General features: G+C 48.4%; 2 protein-coding genes across 3 annotated transcripts; one reads left to right on the top strand and one right to left on the bottom strand.

The window, feature by feature from the left end:
* Positions 1–3,933: 3,933 nt before the first annotated feature.
* Positions 3,934–10,079, top strand: LOC109787100 (probable calcium-transporting ATPase 9, plasma membrane-type). 2 transcript variants are annotated; one of them, XM_073500144.1, is made up of 8 exons: positions 5,122–5,466; positions 6,131–6,226; positions 6,268–6,322; positions 6,412–8,351; positions 8,427–8,585; positions 8,834–9,005; positions 9,099–9,397; positions 9,493–10,079. In XM_073500144.1, exons 1-8 carry the CDS (start codon positions 5,410–5,412, stop codon positions 9,796–9,798), a joined length of 3,084 nt encoding a protein of 1,027 aa, XP_073356245.1. In that variant the 5' UTR covers positions 5,122–5,409; the 3' UTR covers positions 9,799–10,079. The 2 variants fall into 2 exon arrangements, with proteins under 2 accessions (XP_020201249.1, XP_073356245.1); XM_020345660.4 differs by lacking the exons at positions 5,122–5,466; positions 6,131–6,226 and adding an exon at positions 3,934–4,502.
* Positions 10,080–10,172: 93 nt separating this feature from the next.
* Positions 10,173–13,602, bottom strand: LOC109787101 (calcium-binding protein CBP). Its single transcript, XM_020345661.4, has 5 exons — positions 12,761–13,602; positions 11,258–11,304; positions 10,972–11,147; positions 10,584–10,602; positions 10,173–10,502 (listed from the first exon to the last, which is right to left on the bottom strand). Exons 1-5 carry the CDS (start codon positions 13,410–13,412, stop codon positions 10,398–10,400), a joined length of 999 nt encoding a protein of 332 aa, XP_020201250.1. The 5' UTR covers positions 13,413–13,602; the 3' UTR covers positions 10,173–10,397.
* Positions 13,603–18,328: the final 4,726 nt, after the last annotated feature.

Raw genomic sequence — 18,328 nt, 5'->3', positions numbered from 1 at the left:
AATCCGCACCCGAGCCGCTATCGCCCACTGACTTCGACGACGAGATACTCTATGACGTCATCCATCGGTCCTTGGCCTCGACAAAGACATACCCACCGCCACCGTTGCAATAATGCAAATGCATTGTAGCTAGGCATTAAGGAGTCTAAGAAGCTTGTGTGCCAGAGGGCAGCCAACGCGGCGAAGGCTCGTGCCGCCTAGGCGACCTCCCCTCCTCGTCCATTGATGATGACACCACCACCGATGATGATGACGCCCCTTCAGCCGCCAACGCCGACGTCAAGGAGTATCGTCGCCGCTCCGAAGACCTCGAGGGGAAGGAACCAACGAGGAAGTGGTAAAGTCTGGCGCCTCGTCCGCTATCTTTCATCTATTGTAGTCTCGATGAACTTGCTATGTCAGATCTTTTGTGAACCGACTATGCTATGTCCGGTTGCAATTAAACTTACTATGTTCGATCTATGACCTATGATAATTTTTATCTACATACTCCCTCCGTCCCATAATGTAAGATGTTTTTTGACTCTAATGTAGTGTCAAAAAACGCCTTACATTAGGGGACGGAGGGAGTGCTATTCTATCACTTTACATGGGGTTGCAAGAATTTGGAGGTCTGGATATAAGAGCAACTCCAACGTGCCGACCCATTTCGTTCGCACGCGTCCGTTTGGGTCGGCGCGGACAGAAAAGTTGGCCCAACGCGCCGACCCAAACGGACGCGCGTCCGCTTTTCGTCCGCCTGCCGACCCATTCCTGGCCCATTTTTTAGCCGGATTTGCGTCGGCGCGGACAGGAGACAGACGCACGTGCCCGCCTACTCCTCTCCTTGGCCCGCTGGTCGGTGGCAGCCTCCACCATTTCCCTCCATTTTCCCCCCAAAACCCTCCCGCCCACGCGTGTTCCCGCCGCTTGCCATGGACGCTGACCTTGATGCCGCTGGCAAGTGCGACAGCTGAACTGCTGCTGTTTTTCTGAAGCTGACATGATGCGAGCATGAATTTCGGACGACGACATGGCCACTGGCATAATCTATGGACGCGGGCCTTTTTCGAAATTTGCGTGCGGACATGAAATGGGCCACCGCCGTTGGACGCACTGCCGACCTAAATCTTAAAGAGGGCGGGCGTCGAGCGGGCGGCCGACCCAAACGGACAAAAAACCGGACAAATCCGTCGTTCGTTTGAGTCGGCGCGTTGAAGTTGCTCTAAGAGAAACAAACGAAAACGAACATGGAGAAACAAGGCATGACCCACCATTGTCCAGGGACGCATCAACGGACATACAGAGGGCCAAATTTGTAAAGTCCGATTGTTGATGCAGAAGGAATCAACCCCGGAGTCTCGCCGCCGGACTTCGTCATCAGGCCGGCCGGTGGCCAACCGTTCGTCTTGCCGCCGAACCGGACCGACTCCGTGTTTACCGATCTCCAGGCGCTCTCCTTTTCTAACCACGCCCCAGCTCGTCTACTGCGACCGCACCGTACCGCTGCTGTCCAGGACCGGATGGAGTATTAAATTTGTCTTTGAGAAAACGTCTTCGCCGTGCATTTTTGCACACCAAAAAGGCCGGTCGTCCTACCACTGTTGGGGACACCGACGCTCCACGTACTGCACGACAAGTACTTGGGCGTGCGTGCTCCTGTTTCGACCCGCACGCCAGTTGGACGGACAGGCGGACGCTCCCAAGGCGCCAGATTTGTACCAGTACTCTGGCACGACTGTTTTAAAATGGAGACCTGGTCGCTGGCCCTTGGCTAGCGGACGGGGCGGGCACGGGCACGGGCGAAACAACGCCGCCCCACGACCCCGACTCCACGAGGCCACGACCCCCGCACCGTCGCGCGCGAAAGTCCACACGCGGATCCATCCCGGAACGCACGTCACGTGGGATCAACTAACCATGGCCATGTGTTTTTAGGCCTCTCCTCCTCCGTACTACCAAAGAAAAAGTCGACTTCTTTTCCTGTTGCGAAAAGTACGACGCGTAGCACGCGGTGTCACACGTAGATAAAAAGTCCACGAATTTCATCAAAGTGATCACAAAAACCAAGCTGCTCGTATATATTTGGGGAAATGATTAAAATTACCGACTGGTTATAGTGGACACTTCCGCCTCCTACACTTGCCACGTGTCCATGATCCAAAGTTTTTAAAACCGGACCGGCGCCCGGACTGAAAAAACCCGGAACCGACGTCCTTACCAATTTTTATGCTAAAGAAGCCAACCTACAATTGGACCGGTAAAAACTATGTAAACCGAACGATTTTTGCATAAATCGAAGGCATAAAACCGGCGGTTGATTCAGTGCCACTAACAACAATTTTAAAAATAACCTGCGTTAAAGTGGAATCAAACCTAGGATGCTTGATATAGGCGCGTAAGTTGCAACTCTGGCCCGGTAACTTGTTAGATTTAAGTAAATGATTGTATTTTACATATATTTAGTATGACACTAATACACAAAACAAATTAATTATGGTACAGAAAGCTGACATCGAACTGGTGAACCGGCGGTCCGATTGGTAAAAACCTGAACCGATGGCCTCGCCGATTTGGTCATCGGTTCGGTTTTTTAATCTATGCCATGATCCCTACATGTTGCCCACCTTGCATCCCATTATCTCAGTCGTTCTTCTCATTCAATTGACCTGCTCTAAATCTTTTCTCCTTCCTTCAAACCGTCACCTTCCTCAGACGAGTTGCTCTTTCCCGTAAACCTCCTCCTCTCTATCTCTGCCTTTCCCTATCAACACCTCGCCACGGCGATGCCCATGGCTGATGCGAGCCCTCCACCCCCCGACGGTCGCCTAGTTGATGCTGGTATAGAAAACGAGACATCAAACCCGTAAACCGGCGGTCCGCCCAGCAAAAGCCTGAACCGACGGTCTCGCCGTTTTGACCACCGGTTCGGTTTTTTAATCTATGCCATGATCCCTACATGTTGCCCACCCTGCATCCCATTATCTCAGTCAATCTTTTCATTCAAATTGATCTGCGCTAAATCTCTCTGACGAGTTGCTCTTTTCCGCAAGCCTCCACCTCTTTGTCATGCCTTTCCCTACCAGCAGCTCGCCATGGCGATGCCCATGGGCTGATGTGAGCCCCCACCCCCCGACGGCTGCCCAGTTGATGTTGTGATCGACGACGATGGATGATGCAAGCCGGGGAAGTGGCCCCACCGCGAGCCCGTCGATGCTACAAGGATGATGGCCATCGTGGCTGCTACAAGTCGTCCCATTGATGCCGCGAGTGATGTTGCGAATGGTGCAAGCCGATGAGTCTTTAGCCCACTAGAACCATTGCCCTTTATGTACTGATCTCCACGTTCACAACAACACGTGTACTCCTTGCCGCTCCTCGCAACAATATGAGTTGCTGCAAAGAACGGTGTGGGTTGAGTGGTTGTTGTTACAAGTATGGACTCATCGGATGGCGGTGCTGTGAGAGTGGGTTATACATGACAATGGTGCTTCAAGGATATCTTGGTGTTGCTGCAAGTGTCCCGCGAGCAGTGTTGTTACGGTGGCCGATAGTGCCGCGAGCGGCGGTGGCTTGCCGCGATGCTTGTGCGACTATTGCGAGCGGAGACCAAAATGATGATGCAATGAGGGCGGCGGTGCCGCGAGATGGTGACGAATGTTGTGAGCTGGACGACCAGGTGATGCGAGGGATGTTGCGAGCGGCGAGATGAGACAAACATCATTGTGTTATGCGAGGGGTGATGCTCTGCAACAAGATGCGGATAAGTAATAACATCCATCACATCCGACGGTTTGGGAGGCAACTGATTTTTCCTCCCTGCAGCGGGAGCCAACCATATATTTATGAAGAGAACTTGAACCACCAGTGGGTCACCCGGGTTTGATTCGGCGTGGCCACACAAGTGGGACCAACAATCTGCCGTACAAATGGGCGATGGGGACCCAAACGCCTTGGCTTTCAAAAAGGGGAGAAAGTAACAGAAGAGGCCGAAGTAATAAGGAAAGATATAAAGGCGGCGAGGCGATCGCCGCCCCCATGTTCGTCCCTCCATTTTCTCCATAGAAATAGAAATAGCGACCCCCCGGTCAGGGTTTTTCAAATCTTCAACCCAAACAGCACCCCCTTCCTTGCCTTCCTCCCTGAATCTGCGATCCCAGTGTGAATAAACAAGGGCAAGGGCGGCAACTTGCCATTTCCTCCCTTGTTTTTTCTTTACTAGTATTAGTAGTACCTGCACCTCGAACCCATCGCGGCGGAGGCAGGGGCAAGTGGTGGTGCTCACGAACACCCGCCCCATCCCCAACCCTCCGCTCCGGCCGAGTGAGTGCAGCCGTGCGGCCATGGAGCAGTACCTGCTGGACAACTTCGACCTGCCGGCCAAGAACCCCTCCGAGGAGGCGCAGCGGCGGTGGCGCTCCGCCGTCGGGAGCCTCGTCGTCAAGAACCGGCGCCGCCGCTTCCGCCACGTGCCCGACCTCGACCAGCGCCACCAGGACCACGCCAAGCGCCGCTCCGTCCAGGTACGAGCACTTGCTTCACTTTCCTGCATAACCTAGCAGCAGTATGCTTTGCTTGCTTGCGGCTTCACCCATGCATCATCTCTCCCCTGCGTCTGAACATCTCTTACCACTGCTATTTCTACCATTTCAAATCTCGGTGACCGATCGGTTGTTTTCTGCACAACAGTTTTCTTCAATGTGTTTATCTATCTATGGAAATGGCCCAAGAACAGTTGATGATTACTGATCGATTGCTGCTTGCGATCCATTCTTGCCATCAGATCGCTTTCCAAAATTACCATAGTTTAATCTGCATTTCCGTACCGCAACGCACCATTGACTCTGTCGCAAACGAAGACTTAGAGAGAGAGAGAGAGAGAGAGGAGAGAGAGTTCCTGCGGTTATGGCAAGCCTGTTTGGTGGTGGCCTAGCCCCAGTGGGCACCATGCGTCCGTATCATGTTGACTTGACCGTCTGGCCATGGAGGACGGAGGAGGGACCGCCCAATGTTCTCACTTCCCTGGGCGGCCGAGCTGACGGCGACCGTCCCTCCCTCTCTCCACGAAGCTTCCGCGAAGCAGCCTGGAGGAGTCCAAAAGACAAGCTTATCGCCGTCTCCTGTCGATGAGGGCCCCCTTCCCTTCTTGTCACCATCTCGTGCAAGCACCGAATTGAAGAGCACATCCTATCTTATCCAGCATTTATACCGGCTTCCCTGTTTTCTTTTTTGTTTGCGTTGGAGAATCTAGCATCATGTCCTGAGTTCATACATAACCAACCCCACCCTAGCTGGTTTGCAGTTATTAAACAGTAAAAAAAAATACTTCCTCCTCACATCTAGATACATGCATTTGAGCGTCAACTAATCTCGGACAGAGGGCTTAGCATTCTTGGATGGCCAACGAATAAAAATATCCAAGAGGGAGGCATGACAAGAGAAATGACTCCATCAAAGTATTCTACTAGGCCAAAATTTTACAGGCCGGTAAACACCGGAGAGTAAAAGTAAAAAAAAAAAATCACGACAGAAGAACACCAACGTATCAAACAAAGACCATCTAAAACGATTCGTCATCATGAAAGGAATGGCGTTCTTATGTTTTGACCATAATATCATGCACTATTTGAAATTAGTTGACGTAGGATACTTTACTAAGACGTTTAAATGCAAGGATGGTTGATTGATACTTACAATTTAAAGGAGTACAATCATAAAAGTGGAGGGCCTGTGTGTCATGAACTCCTATACTGGATCTGGACTGCCTTTTGACAATAGGCACATGCATTCTAAACCATGTAACTACAAAGTTGGGAATCTTTCCCTCAAAAAAAAAGTTGGGAATCTTTCTAGTCAATAGGCGGCTCAGTTTCCACTTCCCAGAGATGGAGAATAATTTAGGCAGCTATCACAGAATCTTTTGGCGGGCTACTGACCATCAAGTCTTGAAAGATGTTCATTTCTTATGCCAATCAGCCTGCCAACTACTTAGGTTGTCTATTACTGAATTCTTCTTCGAGATGCTTGGCATTCTTTTTCAAACCCAGATGCTTCACGATTATTTTTCTTGGCAAATACTCCAGTCTTGATGTGGATGTAGCTCCTTTATGTTTAACAGGTGAACTTAACCATTTTTTCACAATGTTGGCAGGAAAATTGCAGGCTCACATTCAATCAATCAGTTTATCTGCTTTCTTCTACACTTTGTGATTGTATCTTGCCATTGCAAGAAAATAACCTAACTTTTGTATGTAAAAAAGTTTCCCTTGTTCATGTTCCCTTTTCCAGGAAAAAATTCGGGTTGCCCTCTATGTGCAGCAGGCTGCAATCACTTTCATTGGTGGTACAAATCTACCTGATAACCTTTTATGTTATCGTTCCTTGTGTTGCACCAGTAACTCTATTTGACTTGTGTACCTTTCTATGCTCAAGGCGCCAAGAAGAATGAGTACCAGCTAACAGATGATATAATCAAAGCTGGGTTTTCCATCAATCCCGAAGAACTGGCATCAATAACAAGCAAGCATGACTTGAAAGCTTTAAAGATGCATGGTGGGGTAGATGGGATATCCAAAAAAGTTCGCACAACATTCGACCGTGGTGTATGTGCTACTGACTTGGATACAAGACAAAGCATATATGGTGTCAATCGCTACGCTGAAAAGCCTTCAAGAAGTTTCTGGATGTTTGTTTGGGATGCATTGCAAGACACGACTCTTATCATTCTGATGGTATGTGCTTTGTTATCTGTTGTAGTTGGCCTGGCATCTGAAGGTTGGCCCAAGGGCATGTATGATGGCTTGGGGATAATACTCAGCATTCTCTTAGTTGTGATGGTTACTGCTGCCAGTGACTATAAGCAATCGCTCCAGTTTAAGGAGCTAGATAATGAAAAGAAAAACATATTTATCCATGTAACCAGAGATGGCGGTCGACAGAAGATCTCGATATTTGACTTGGTAGTTGGTGATATTGTGCATTTATCAATTGGGGACCAAGTGCCTGCTGACGGACTGTTTATACATGGATACTCCCTTCTGATTGATGAATCCAGCTTATCAGGTGAGAGTGAGCCAGTGTATACTTCTCAAGATAAACCATTCATATTGGCAGGAACTAAAGTGCAAGACGGTTCTGCTAAGATGATAGTAACAGCTGTCGGTATGCGCACTGAATGGGGAAGGCTGATGAGCACTTTGAGTGAGGGAGGAGAGGACGAGACACCATTGCAGGTTAAGCTAAATGGAGTTGCGACCATCATAGGAAAGATTGGCCTGGTATTTGCCACATTAACATTTGTAGTCCTGATGACTAGATTCCTTATTGACAAAGGTTTGACAGTTGGTTTGTCCAACTGGTATTCAACTGATGCCTTGACTATAGTGAACTACTTTGCAACAGCGGTCACTATTATTGTTGTTGCTGTTCCCGAAGGGTTGCCGTTGGCTGTTACTTTGAGCCTTGCATTTGCAATGAAGAAGCTAATGAATGACAAAGCGCTTGTTAGACACCTTGCAGCATGTGAAACAATGGGATCTGCTGGTACCATTTGCACAGACAAGACAGGAACTTTGACTACTAACCATATGGTGGTTGACAAAATCTGGATAGCCGAGGTTTCAAAGTCGGTTACAAGTAACAGTAGTTTGGAAGAACTGAATTCTGCGATTTCTTCAAGCGCATGGAGCCTACTTTTGCAGGGCATTTTTGAGAACACTAGTGCAGAGGTTGTCAAAGGAAGTGATGGTAAACAAACTGTTTTGGGTACTCCTACGGAAATAGCGATATTTGAATATGGCTTGAGCTTGCAAGGATATCGTGATGCTGAGGATAGGAGCTGCACCAAGGTTAAGGTTGAGCCTTTCAATTCGGTCAAGAAGAAGATGGCAGTATTGGTTTCTTTACCTGGTGGGGGACACCGTTGGTTCTGCAAAGGTGCATCAGAAATTATTGTTGAGATGTGTGACAAAGTGATTGATCAAGATGGAGATGTTATTCCCTTATCAGACGATCGGAGAAAGAACATCACGGATACTATCAACTCATTTGCTTCAGATGCTTTAAGGACATTGTGCTTAGCATTTAAGGATGTGGATGAATTTGATGAGAATGCAGATAGCCCTCCTAATGGTTTTACCCTGATAATCATATTTGGCATCAAGGACCCTGTGCGACCTGGAGTGAAGGAAGCGGTTCAGAGCTGCATAACTGCTGGCATCATTGTGAGAATGGTGACTGGTGATAATATCAATACAGCTAAAGCTATAGCCAAAGAGTGTGGCATATTGACTGATGATGGCATAGCAATAGAAGGACCAGATTTTCGTAACAAAAGCCCAGAAGAAATGAGGGACCTGATACCTAAGATTCAGGTTTGTTTCGTCTTTCTTATTCTATCAAGTGCACTGAAAAAGTTGAAAGATTAACATTTTATCAACCTTTGGCAGGTCATGGCCCGTTCGTTACCATTGGACAAACATTTGCTTGTGACAAACTTGAGAGGCATGTTCCAAGAGGTGGTTGCTGTGACAGGTGATGGTACAAATGACGCTCCTGCGTTACACGAAGCAGATATTGGGCTTGCTATGGGCATTGCAGGGACAGAGGTACAATTTTCTTATGCAGTTTTGATCCTATAGTAGCATCAGTAGAAAATTGCAGAGTTAGATGCTTAAGCTAAATATATTTTGATATTGATTCTGACGGAAGTAAGATGACAGAATGGCCTTTGGCAATGATAACCTATTTACGTATCCTATAATTCTCTTTCGCCTGTGGTTGGAGTAGACAGAAATAAACATCTAACAAATCCATCATCATTTTCATTTTCTTCACTATCTTCGGTTTTGTGCAGGTTGCGAAGGAGAATGCTGATGTCATAGTACTTGACGACAACTTCACAACTATAATAAACGTTGCAAGGTGGGGTCGTGCGGTTTACATAAACATCCAGAAGTTCGTGCAGTTTCAGTTGACCGTGAACATTGTTGCTTTGGTGATCAACTTTGTCTCAGCGTGCATCACAGGTGTGACAAACATTATTGATGTATTCATTTAACAGCTTGGTTTTTCTCCATGGAATGGCTCCTGGTATTCATGTTTTCATTCTTACATCACAGGGAGTGCTCCTCTCACTGCTGTGCAGCTGCTGTGGGTGAACATGATTATGGACACATTAGGAGCTTTAGCTCTAGCAACTGAGCCTCCAAATGATGAAATGATGAAGAGGCCGCCTACTGGGCGAGGGGAAAGCTTCATCACCAAGGTCATGTGGAGAAACATCATTGGGCAAAGTATATACCAGCTGGTTGTGCTTGGCGTTCTCATGTTCGCCGGCGAAAATCTTCTGAACATCGAGGGTCCAGATTCGAAGACCGTTCTCAACACGCTCATATTCAACTCCTTCGTGTTTTGCCAGGTGAGTGATGCATTATGAGACAGATTCTAGTCATTTACATCGTTGTTCCAAACCGGCGAACTAATGGCAATGTACTTTCGACGATGTTGTGCTAGGTATTCAACGAAGTGAACAGCAGGGAAATGGAGAAGATCAACATTTTCCGCGGTCTCATCGGCAATTGGGTCTTCCTCGGGGTAATAAGCGCGACAGTGGTATTCCAAGTGGTGATCATCGAGTTTCTCGGCACTTTTGCAAGTACTGTTCCACTCAGCTGGCAATTCTGGTTGGTGAGCGTGGGTCTTGGATCCATCAGCTTGATTATTGGAGCTATCTTGAAGTGCATTCCAGTTAAATCAGGTGAAATCTCTGGAAGTCCAAATGGTTACAAGCCGCTCGCCAACGGCCCTGATGACATATAGCTGGAGAAGGGTGATTTCAGGATGGATCCAGGCTGCATTTGCTATTTTGGCTCTGTTGCATCGCCAGCCGCTAATTTTCTTGAATTCATTTGTAGTGCGAGTGTGCGCTGCAGGATTGCTTTTTGGTGCTGCATTTGTTTGGGAAGTCAACTCCGGCTTGAGAATCCTATTGCTGGATTTGGATTTATTTGCATTTGAATGCAGTGTAAGACTTTTTTTTGTCTACGATTTTAGCAGTAATATGCTAGCAAAAATAATAAAACAATTCCCAGTCAGGTTAATTTAGGTTTGATTGATGTAAACAAATTTTGAACTAAGCCTCATCAAAGGGAAATAAAATATGATCAAAACCCAATCTCACTGAAAACGACAACTTTCAGCGAAGGAGATCAAGCATATGCGACAGCATTTTCAGAGTTCCAAACCGTCCACAGGTCCTACCATCATACACCAGTTTCCAATCTCCAGGGTATCACCTTATCAGGAACGCAGCAACATCACTCAAATTCAAACAAACTACACCTCCGTTGGAAAAACATTTCGACATAAGTCGGAACAACACACTCAAAGCTCAGTCTTTGTATTGAACTGTGGAGCCATCATGCAATGATGAAAGGGAGCACAGTCAACATGAATGCCTCGTAACTGAAAGTTGCAGACCCGGAGTAAGCTGTGTCCTTCTCCTTGAACTTCTCAGTCAGACCCTACAGAAGTATGAAACCAATTAGCGGGTGAACTACAGAACATTAATGTGTTAGTTTGTGTAGTATAATGATGGGAAATACCTTGACTGTAAGGCAACACCTGCATACACAAACAAACAAAGAGTTAGGACTGTTATAAACCAAACTGAACTTATCAAAATGTATTTCACAAAACCAAGCAGAAAATAGAGCCAAATAGATGGACAGCCATTTTTTCATTTTTGAAGCTTCAGAACAGTTGGGTGCATCTTTAATTCATAAAACGGAAGAAACCAACTCAACAATTTGAGTTCATAACATAATAGAAGTACCAGCGAGTTACAGACAATTGACTAATAATTGCACCATAGAGATATGTGATTCCACCATTATATGAACAAATAAAGTTATCAGAGATTGGATATTATAAAAGCTTGTACTGTTTTTCTGGAATAATTAGCCAAATTAAATTGAAGGAGAGTAATCTTACTCAATAAAGTTATCATATTCAACTGCTTTGCTCATGCCCCCAGTCTTGTCGAATTTAGACACGAGCAAGTCTAGCACAGTTGGAGAAACTGAATAACCCAGACTGAGAAGAGCATCGCGCAGCTCCGATGCATCAATTTTACCACTTCGGTCACGGTCAAACCTCTCGAATATGGACTGCACAAAAACAATAGGAAATGGACAGGCATGGTTAGTACGTATTTCATTAGATCAGCTGATTAGTCCGCACAAATAAGTAAAGAAAACTTGAAGCCATAGCCACTCACCCTCCAATTCTGAAGACTGTAAAAAACAGAAGTAAACTCCTTGGGCCCTGCAAGAATCAGAGGCACAAATTAAAAACTGAGAGAGGTCAACGAGAAAGAGCTGAAATAGATATTAAGGGCAATGCTGAATTCGAAGTTTCACCCCAAAAAAATCAGATCAATTCTACTACTGGTATGTGAAAGACGGCACTGATATTAGAGTTCAGATCAATCAAGTAGTTCAGAAGTAATTGTGGAAGCTCCACACAGAAAAGGAAAACACCCAAAGAAAAGAAAACACGAGATAAGATTTTTCTAACTCAACAGGAATCTAAAAAAACTTACTACCAAAATCAAGCATAAAGGAAGCGCATCAGGCCACAAATTCAAACTGTGCCGAAGTTAGGTCAACTCTAAACCCCAGTTGACTTACATACCAAGTGGATCAATCCTGCAATAAATTGCCGACACACCAGAGTTTCATCGCAAACAGAAAAAAAAAAGGCTTGACGGGTAGGACAACATTTGCACAGGTCTAACTTGAAAGGCATCCCAAGACAAATTAAACTTTCACTTAGATGTTATACATAAGATATATTTTTCTCAGGGATTCCTACTAGTCCTTTTTAATCAACATCCTTTTTTTTTACTACTGGCGGCATAATATGCAATAGCTCATACTATTTCAAGTGTCATCAGATATAAGTATCATCTGGTAATGATTCTTGATAGTATTTTATTCTTCATATGCATGCTGGTGAAGTCTAAACACCATAGCCACGGATAAAATAAGTGTCATCAGATATAAGTATCATCTGGTAATGATTCTTGATAGTATTTTATTCTTCATATGCATGCTGGTGAAGTCTAAACACCATAGCCACGGATAAAATATTTTCAAATCTAGTAGTCTATAAATTATTATGAATATATGTATACTTTAAGTGTTTGAGTAAAGGCCAAAGCAGTGACTGCAAACTTGTCAGTGTTACAACTAGAACATCGGCTATCACACAAAATACATACTGAATTTCTGAAAAAAAAATGCTCATTCTATCTTGCATACAAGACCAGCCTTTTGATGCCACATGATAGCTTGTTGCCTAGAGTGTAGTGCTGTGCCCTTATATCACCATTAAATAGCATTCCCATGATGAACAAGGTTAAACAGGATGTAGGGATTTACTGTCTCAAATAGCATGTAGAGAATTCACATATCACAGGAACTTGTATTAGGAAATGCAGCTCTCTTTTTTCTTAAGGGAAGGGAATGATTGTGGTTTTCCTTGTGATAAACTCAATTATTGATTTCCCAGAAGGAGCCTCATTGTTTGATCCAACTGTATCAAACAGCAGGGCATATGCCCACAGACTGAAATACCAGGCGAGCCCAAGTTGTGCACTGTTGTACCGAAACCTTTCTCCACAGGAACAAACAATAATTGTTGCAAGATCGCAGCTACACGAAAAAGCGGAGAGGTGCTAGGAAGGAAGAAGGATGCGCGTAGAGGGGAGTGTGATTACCGATCCTGCGGACGTTGGTGTTGGTGAAGAGGTACATGAGGAGGTGGACGGTGCGGAGGCTGAAGCTCTGGTTGTAGCCGGAGAGCGCGGACTGCAGCTCCTTGTCGTCGATGGTCCCGCTGCCGTCGCGGTCGGCGGCCTGGAAGCACGCCACCACGTTGGGGTCCGTCCCCGGCGGGAACGCCGACGGCACGAGCGCGGCGAACGGGCTCCCGTACCCGCCAGCGGCCCCATACGGCGCTGCCGCGGGGGGCGGGGCCCCGTAGGGCGCCGACGAGGGAGGCGGGGCGCCGTAGGACTGGCCCGCGGGCGGAGCACCGTAGCCTCCGCCGCCGCCGTAGGACTGGGGCTGGCCGGCGGGCGGGGCCCCGTAGCCGCCGCCGCCGTAGGACTGCGGCTGGGAGGAGGGCGGGGCCCCGTATCCGCCCCCGTAGGACTGGGGCTGGGTGGAGGGCGGGGCTCCGTAGCCGCCTCCGCCGCCGCTGGCGCCGTAGGGCTGGGGCGGGGAAGCGTAGTAGGGGGAGGAGGCCTTGCCTTCCTTGGGAGGCTTGTCGCCGTAGGGCGGGGCCGAGGGGGCGGGCGAGGAGCCGTAGGGCGGAGGGGCCCCGTAGCCGCCTCCTCCTCCGGCGCCGCCGTAGGGGTAGCCGGACATGGCCGGGCGATCGCGCGGCGGCGGTGCTCGGGGAATTGGGTGGGTGCGGGGAATAATCGCGGCGGGGTCGTCTGGCCTGGTGCTTTTTGGGGAGGCTCTCTCAACTTTTCGAACGGTGGATGAAGGCTGGCACCAGTTTTTATGAGACGAGGGAACGGGACAAGCGTGTGCGTGCCTTTGCTTTGATGACTCGACGACGCGCAGGGAATGCATATCTCCGAGTATATCTCCCTCGGCGGAATAAATTGCATACAAGTATCACAATTAAGGCATTGGAAGCAGATTGATATCAAGATTGATAATTTTTACGTATCAGTACCAACTTTGGGGCGAGGCGTTGCAAAAGAGGCTAAAACAGCTGTTTATACGTATTGACACGGAAACTGACCGGTTGGGCCCGCCTGTCGGGTGCTGACATGGCATGTTTTTTGCAAAAAACTCCTAGGAATCTCCTCTCTCTCCCCCGAACGCTCTCCCCCTCCTCTGTCTCGATCTCTCACACACACCCGACGCCACGTCAGCAGTTGACGCCGGCGACCAAAGGCACGGCGGTGGCACGCCGGAGTTGCTCGGGATGGCGCTAACAAGCACCGCTTCGCGCGTGGTTTGCGGCTATGGCGAGCTGGCGGTGCGGCGCATCTAAAGGAGGCAGCGGGGGGTGCCGGGGTGCAGTGTAGCGGCGGCGGCGACGGGCGGAGCGGCGGCCGGGTGCGGGGATGCGGCTGCAGCGCTCGAGAGGGCGAGTTGGGGTGCGGGTTGGGTTCCTGGCGAGGTCTGGAGCACGTCTACGTGCCTAGGAGCGACGAACACGGCCTCTGGCCATGGCGGCGAGGAGCTCAGGCGGCGGCGCGAATCGGTCGCCGGCGGAACGGTGGCCATGGCGAGAAAAGGAGCACGGGAGCAAGGGGAGAGGAGGCAGGGGCTCACGGCGAGTCGGTTGGAGCAGACGGCGAGCTCGGGGGAGGTCGGACGGCGTCGAATCGTCGGCGGTTGTCGTCGGATCCCGCGGAAGAAGCCGAAGGCGAGGACGACGGCACGGGGCTCCCGGCGTCACGTGGCTTGGCGATGAGGAAGAGGGCGTCGCGGCTGAGCCGTTGGATGGTATGGAGAGGGGTAGGTTGGACGGTGGCCACGGTGATCGTCGTCGGTGGCGACGGCCGCGTTCGGGTGTGTGTGAGAGATCGAGACAGAGGAGGGGAAGAGCGTTCGGGGGAGAGAGAGGAGATTCCAGAGAGTTTTTTTGCAAAAAAACATGCCATGTCAGCACTCGACAGGCGGGCCCAACCGGTCAGTTTCTGTGTCAGTACGTATAAACAGCTGTTTTAGCCTCTTTTGCAACGCCTCGCCCCAAAGTTGGTACTGACACGTAAAAATTATCAATCTTGGTATCAATCTGTTTCCAATGTCCCAATTGTAGTACTTCTATGCAATTTACTCCCTCGGCGGGACGGGGACGGCGTTGGCTTGCGTAGCCGCGGCGACTGCGCGCGGCGCGTTCCGGACACGTCCCGAGCAAGTAACGTATACCATGTATGAACGTGCACGAAGCATCCCAGGTGGGCGGCCACGCGTTTTACGAGGGAGCCGTGGATTTTCCCGGACACGTTCTTTCCTCGTGACCTGCCGGTACCAGGGGCTTCGAATTCAGTCGGGCCCACGGTCTCATACCATACCATGCCGCCGACGGCGAGACAACACAAGGGCCTACTCGAAGTCTATAATTTGTCAACCTACTATATATACACGCAAGCCTTAGAGCAAGTATAATAGATTCAGCAGGCTATAAGCTGCGCCACATCAGCGAAATTACAGCTGGAGGAGAGAGGAGGTAGGAGAGAGACGGGAGCCGCCGAGCTGCAGCACAATATACGAGCACATATAGCCAGCATGTAGCCTTTGTGAAGGCTAAAAGCCAGCGTTTCTACACACCTACGAATCATCCGAGTCTCTTTTCCTCAGTCCACATGCAAGCATTGAATGCTATAGTCAGCCTAGTAATTAATCCATAGTCAGCCTAGTAATTAATCCATAGCCAGCCTATTGTATGGGTATGATTTTAGGAAGACTATAAGATGACGTGGCACTAGTATATACTCCCTCTGTTCCACTTTGTAATGTGCTGGCGTTTATACCAATGCTTGAGCTGGCACTCTCATTTGGACAGGAAATGCCCTCCCCTGCTCGCTCTGTCACAGCACGTGGGCATCTGCTGCTGCTTTCCTGTGAACCAGCCAAGGGCTACTTTGGTCCAAATCAGCTTATGCGCACTACATATAGGAATCAAGGCCAAAAATCTATGCGCATTAGAATATGGAATGGAGGGAGTAGCCAGCGGTGGGCTCTTCTATTAACCATGCTCTTATAAACCAAAAAATAGGTAGTACGTTCATCAGGATGTGAACCACATATCAACATAGAGTGCGACTAAAAGAAATCAAACGTATTGTGATGCCCCATACGTTCATCGGGATGTGGACCACATATCGAAACGTTTCCCTCTTCTTTCCTGGTGATCTGCCAGTATCAGGGGTAGCGAATTCAAACGGCCCACGGTCTCCCTCGCCATGCTAGCGCTCCTACGCATGGTATCCAGTGACCAAGCTGCCGGCGAGAGAACAAAAGGGCTGGTCGAGACGTTCCGTGGGAGAGTGGACCACATATCGACGTTGTTGGAATGTACTCCTCCGTTCCGTTCCATATTAACTGTTGCTGATTAAATCAGCACCATAACTATTATGCTAAATCAACAACAACTATTATGACGGTTTCTGATGACTGCTATCACTTTTGCTTGTGATTTTGTAGCTCAAGTTCAAGCATTGTAACAGAGTAGCTAATAAAGTCGCTCATGAGCTCGCCAGACTAGCTAGATTAAAATCGCCTGTTGACTGGTTTGAGGAGCCATTAGATGAAATTGTAACTTTTCTCACGAACGATGTACTTGTTGTTTCTAATGAATAAAGTTGGTGCTTTTTGTTTCAAAAGTGATAACAATATGGAACTAGGGTTGTAGTTTGATTGCCTTGGGGGGGATATTTCCTTTTATTTATATTTTGTAGATATGTGTTCTTGATGCCGACCTGGTGTAGCTATCATGGCCATATAACCAGTACCTATGTTTTTTTGTCAGGCGGATCATGGCTATTGATCCGATAGATAACGCTTTAGACTAGCTTGGTGGTTGTGGCAGCGTTGACGGTGTCTTGTGTGTTGCTGAGATGTTCTCTCCTTTGTGTATTAGGAGCCACCAAATGGCAGTCCTTCCTTCGGTCCATATGAAAGAGAGTGGGGGAGAGGGGGAGAGAGAGAACACATAATTGTGTCTCAGTATTGTTTGTGTTAGAAATTGTTGGGGAACGTAGTAATTTCAAAAAAAATCATACGCACACACAGGATCATGGTGATGCATAGCAACGAGAGGGGAGAGTGTTGTCCACGTACCCTCGTAGATCGAAAGCTGAAGCGTTAGCACAACGCGGTTGATGTAGTCGTACGTCTTCACGATCCGACTGATCCAAGTACCGAACGTACGGCACCTCCGAGTTCAGCACACGTTCAGCTCGATGACGTCCCGCGAACTCCGATCCAGCAGAGCTTCACGGGAGAGTTCCGTCAGCACGACGGTGTGGTGACGGTGATGATGTTGCTACCGACGCAGGGCTTCGCCTAAGCACCGCTACGATATGACCGAGGTGGAATATGGTGGAGGGGGGCACAGCACACGGCTGGAATAGATCAACAGATCAACTTGTGTGTCTAGAGGTGCCCCCTGCCCCCGTATATAAAGGACTAGGGGGGGAGGCCGGCGGCCTGGAGGAGGGCGTGCCAGGGAGGAGTCCTAGTCCCACCGGGAGTAGGACTCCCTCTTTTCCTAGTTAGAGTAGGAGGGGGAAAGGAAGGGAAGGAGAGAGGGGGAAGGAAAGGGGGCGCCGCCCCCTCCTTGTCCAATTCGGACTAGAGGGGGAGGGGGCGCGTGGCCAGCCCTAGCCGCCCCTCCTCTTCTCCACTAAGGCCCATCTTGGCCCATTAAACTCCTCGGGGGGTTCCGGTAACCCCCCGGTACTCCGGTATATGTCTGAAACTCCCCGAAACCATTCTGGTGTCCGAACGTAGTCGTCCAATATATCGATCTTTATGTCTCGACCATTTCGAGACTTCTCGTCATGTCCGTGATCATATCCGGGACTCCGAACTATCTTCGGTACATCAAAACACAAAACTCATAATACCCATTGTCATCTAACTTTAAGTGTGCGGACCCTACGGGTTCGAGAACTATGTAGACATGAACGAGACACGTCTCCGTTCAATAACCAATAGCGGAACCTGGATGCTCATATTGGCTCCTACATATTCTACGAAGATCTTTGTCGGTCAAACCGCATAACAACATACGTTGTTTCGGTATGTTACTTGCCCGAGATTCGATCGTCGGTATCTCAATACCTAGTTCAATATCGTTACCGGCAAGTATCTTTACTCGTTCCGTAATACATCATCCCGCAACTAACTCATTAGTCACATTGCTTGCAAGGCTTATAGTGATGTGCATTGCCGAGAGGGCCCAGAGATACCTCTCCGACAATCGGAGTGACAAATCCTAATCTCGAAATACGCCAACCCAACAAGTACCTTTGGAGACACGTGTAGAGCACCTTTATAATCACCCAGTTACGTTGTGATGTTTGGTAGCACACAAAGTGTTCCTCCGGTAAACGGGAGTTGCATAATCTCATAGTCATAGGAACATGTATAAGTCATGAAGAAAGCAATAGCAGAATACTAAACGATCAAGTGCTAAGCTAACAAAATGGGTCAAGTCAATCACATCATTCTCCTAATGATGTGATCCCGTTAATCAAATGACAACTCATGTCTATGGCTAGGAAACATAACCATCTTTGATCAACGAGCTA

This window comes from Aegilops tauschii, chromosome 5, assembly GCF_002575655.3.
Source record: "Aegilops tauschii subsp. strangulata cultivar AL8/78 chromosome 5, Aet v6.0, whole genome shotgun sequence".
NCBI classification, from domain to species: Eukaryota; Viridiplantae; Streptophyta; class Magnoliopsida; order Poales; family Poaceae; genus Aegilops; species Aegilops tauschii.
Note: the sequence above shows the minus strand (reverse complement) of the source record. Positions and strands in the feature narration are given on the sequence as shown.

Coding starts and splice junctions, on each gene's coding strand:
- LOC109787100 (XM_020345660.4), top strand. CDS start 4,323: ATGGAGCAGTACCTGCTGGACAACTTCGACCTGCCGGCCAAGAACCCC. Junction 8,586..8,833: donor TGGGCATTGCAGGGACAGAG/GTACAATTTTCT, acceptor GGTTTTGTGCAG/GTTGCGAAGGAGAATGCTGA. Junction 9,006..9,098: donor TGTCTCAGCGTGCATCACAG/GTGTGACAAACA, acceptor CTTACATCACAG/GGAGTGCTCCTCTCACTGCT.
- LOC109787101 (XM_020345661.4), bottom strand. CDS start 13,412: ATGTCCGGCTACCCCTACGGCGGCGCCGGAGGAGGAGGCGGCTACGGG. Junction 11,305..12,760: donor CACCAACGTCCGCAGGATCG/GTAATCACACTC, acceptor TGATTCTTGCAG/GGCCCAAGGAGTTTACTTCT. Junction 11,148..11,257: donor ACAGTCTTCAGAATTGGAGG/GTGAGTGGCTAT, acceptor GTTTTTGTGCAG/TCCATATTCGAGAGGTTTGA.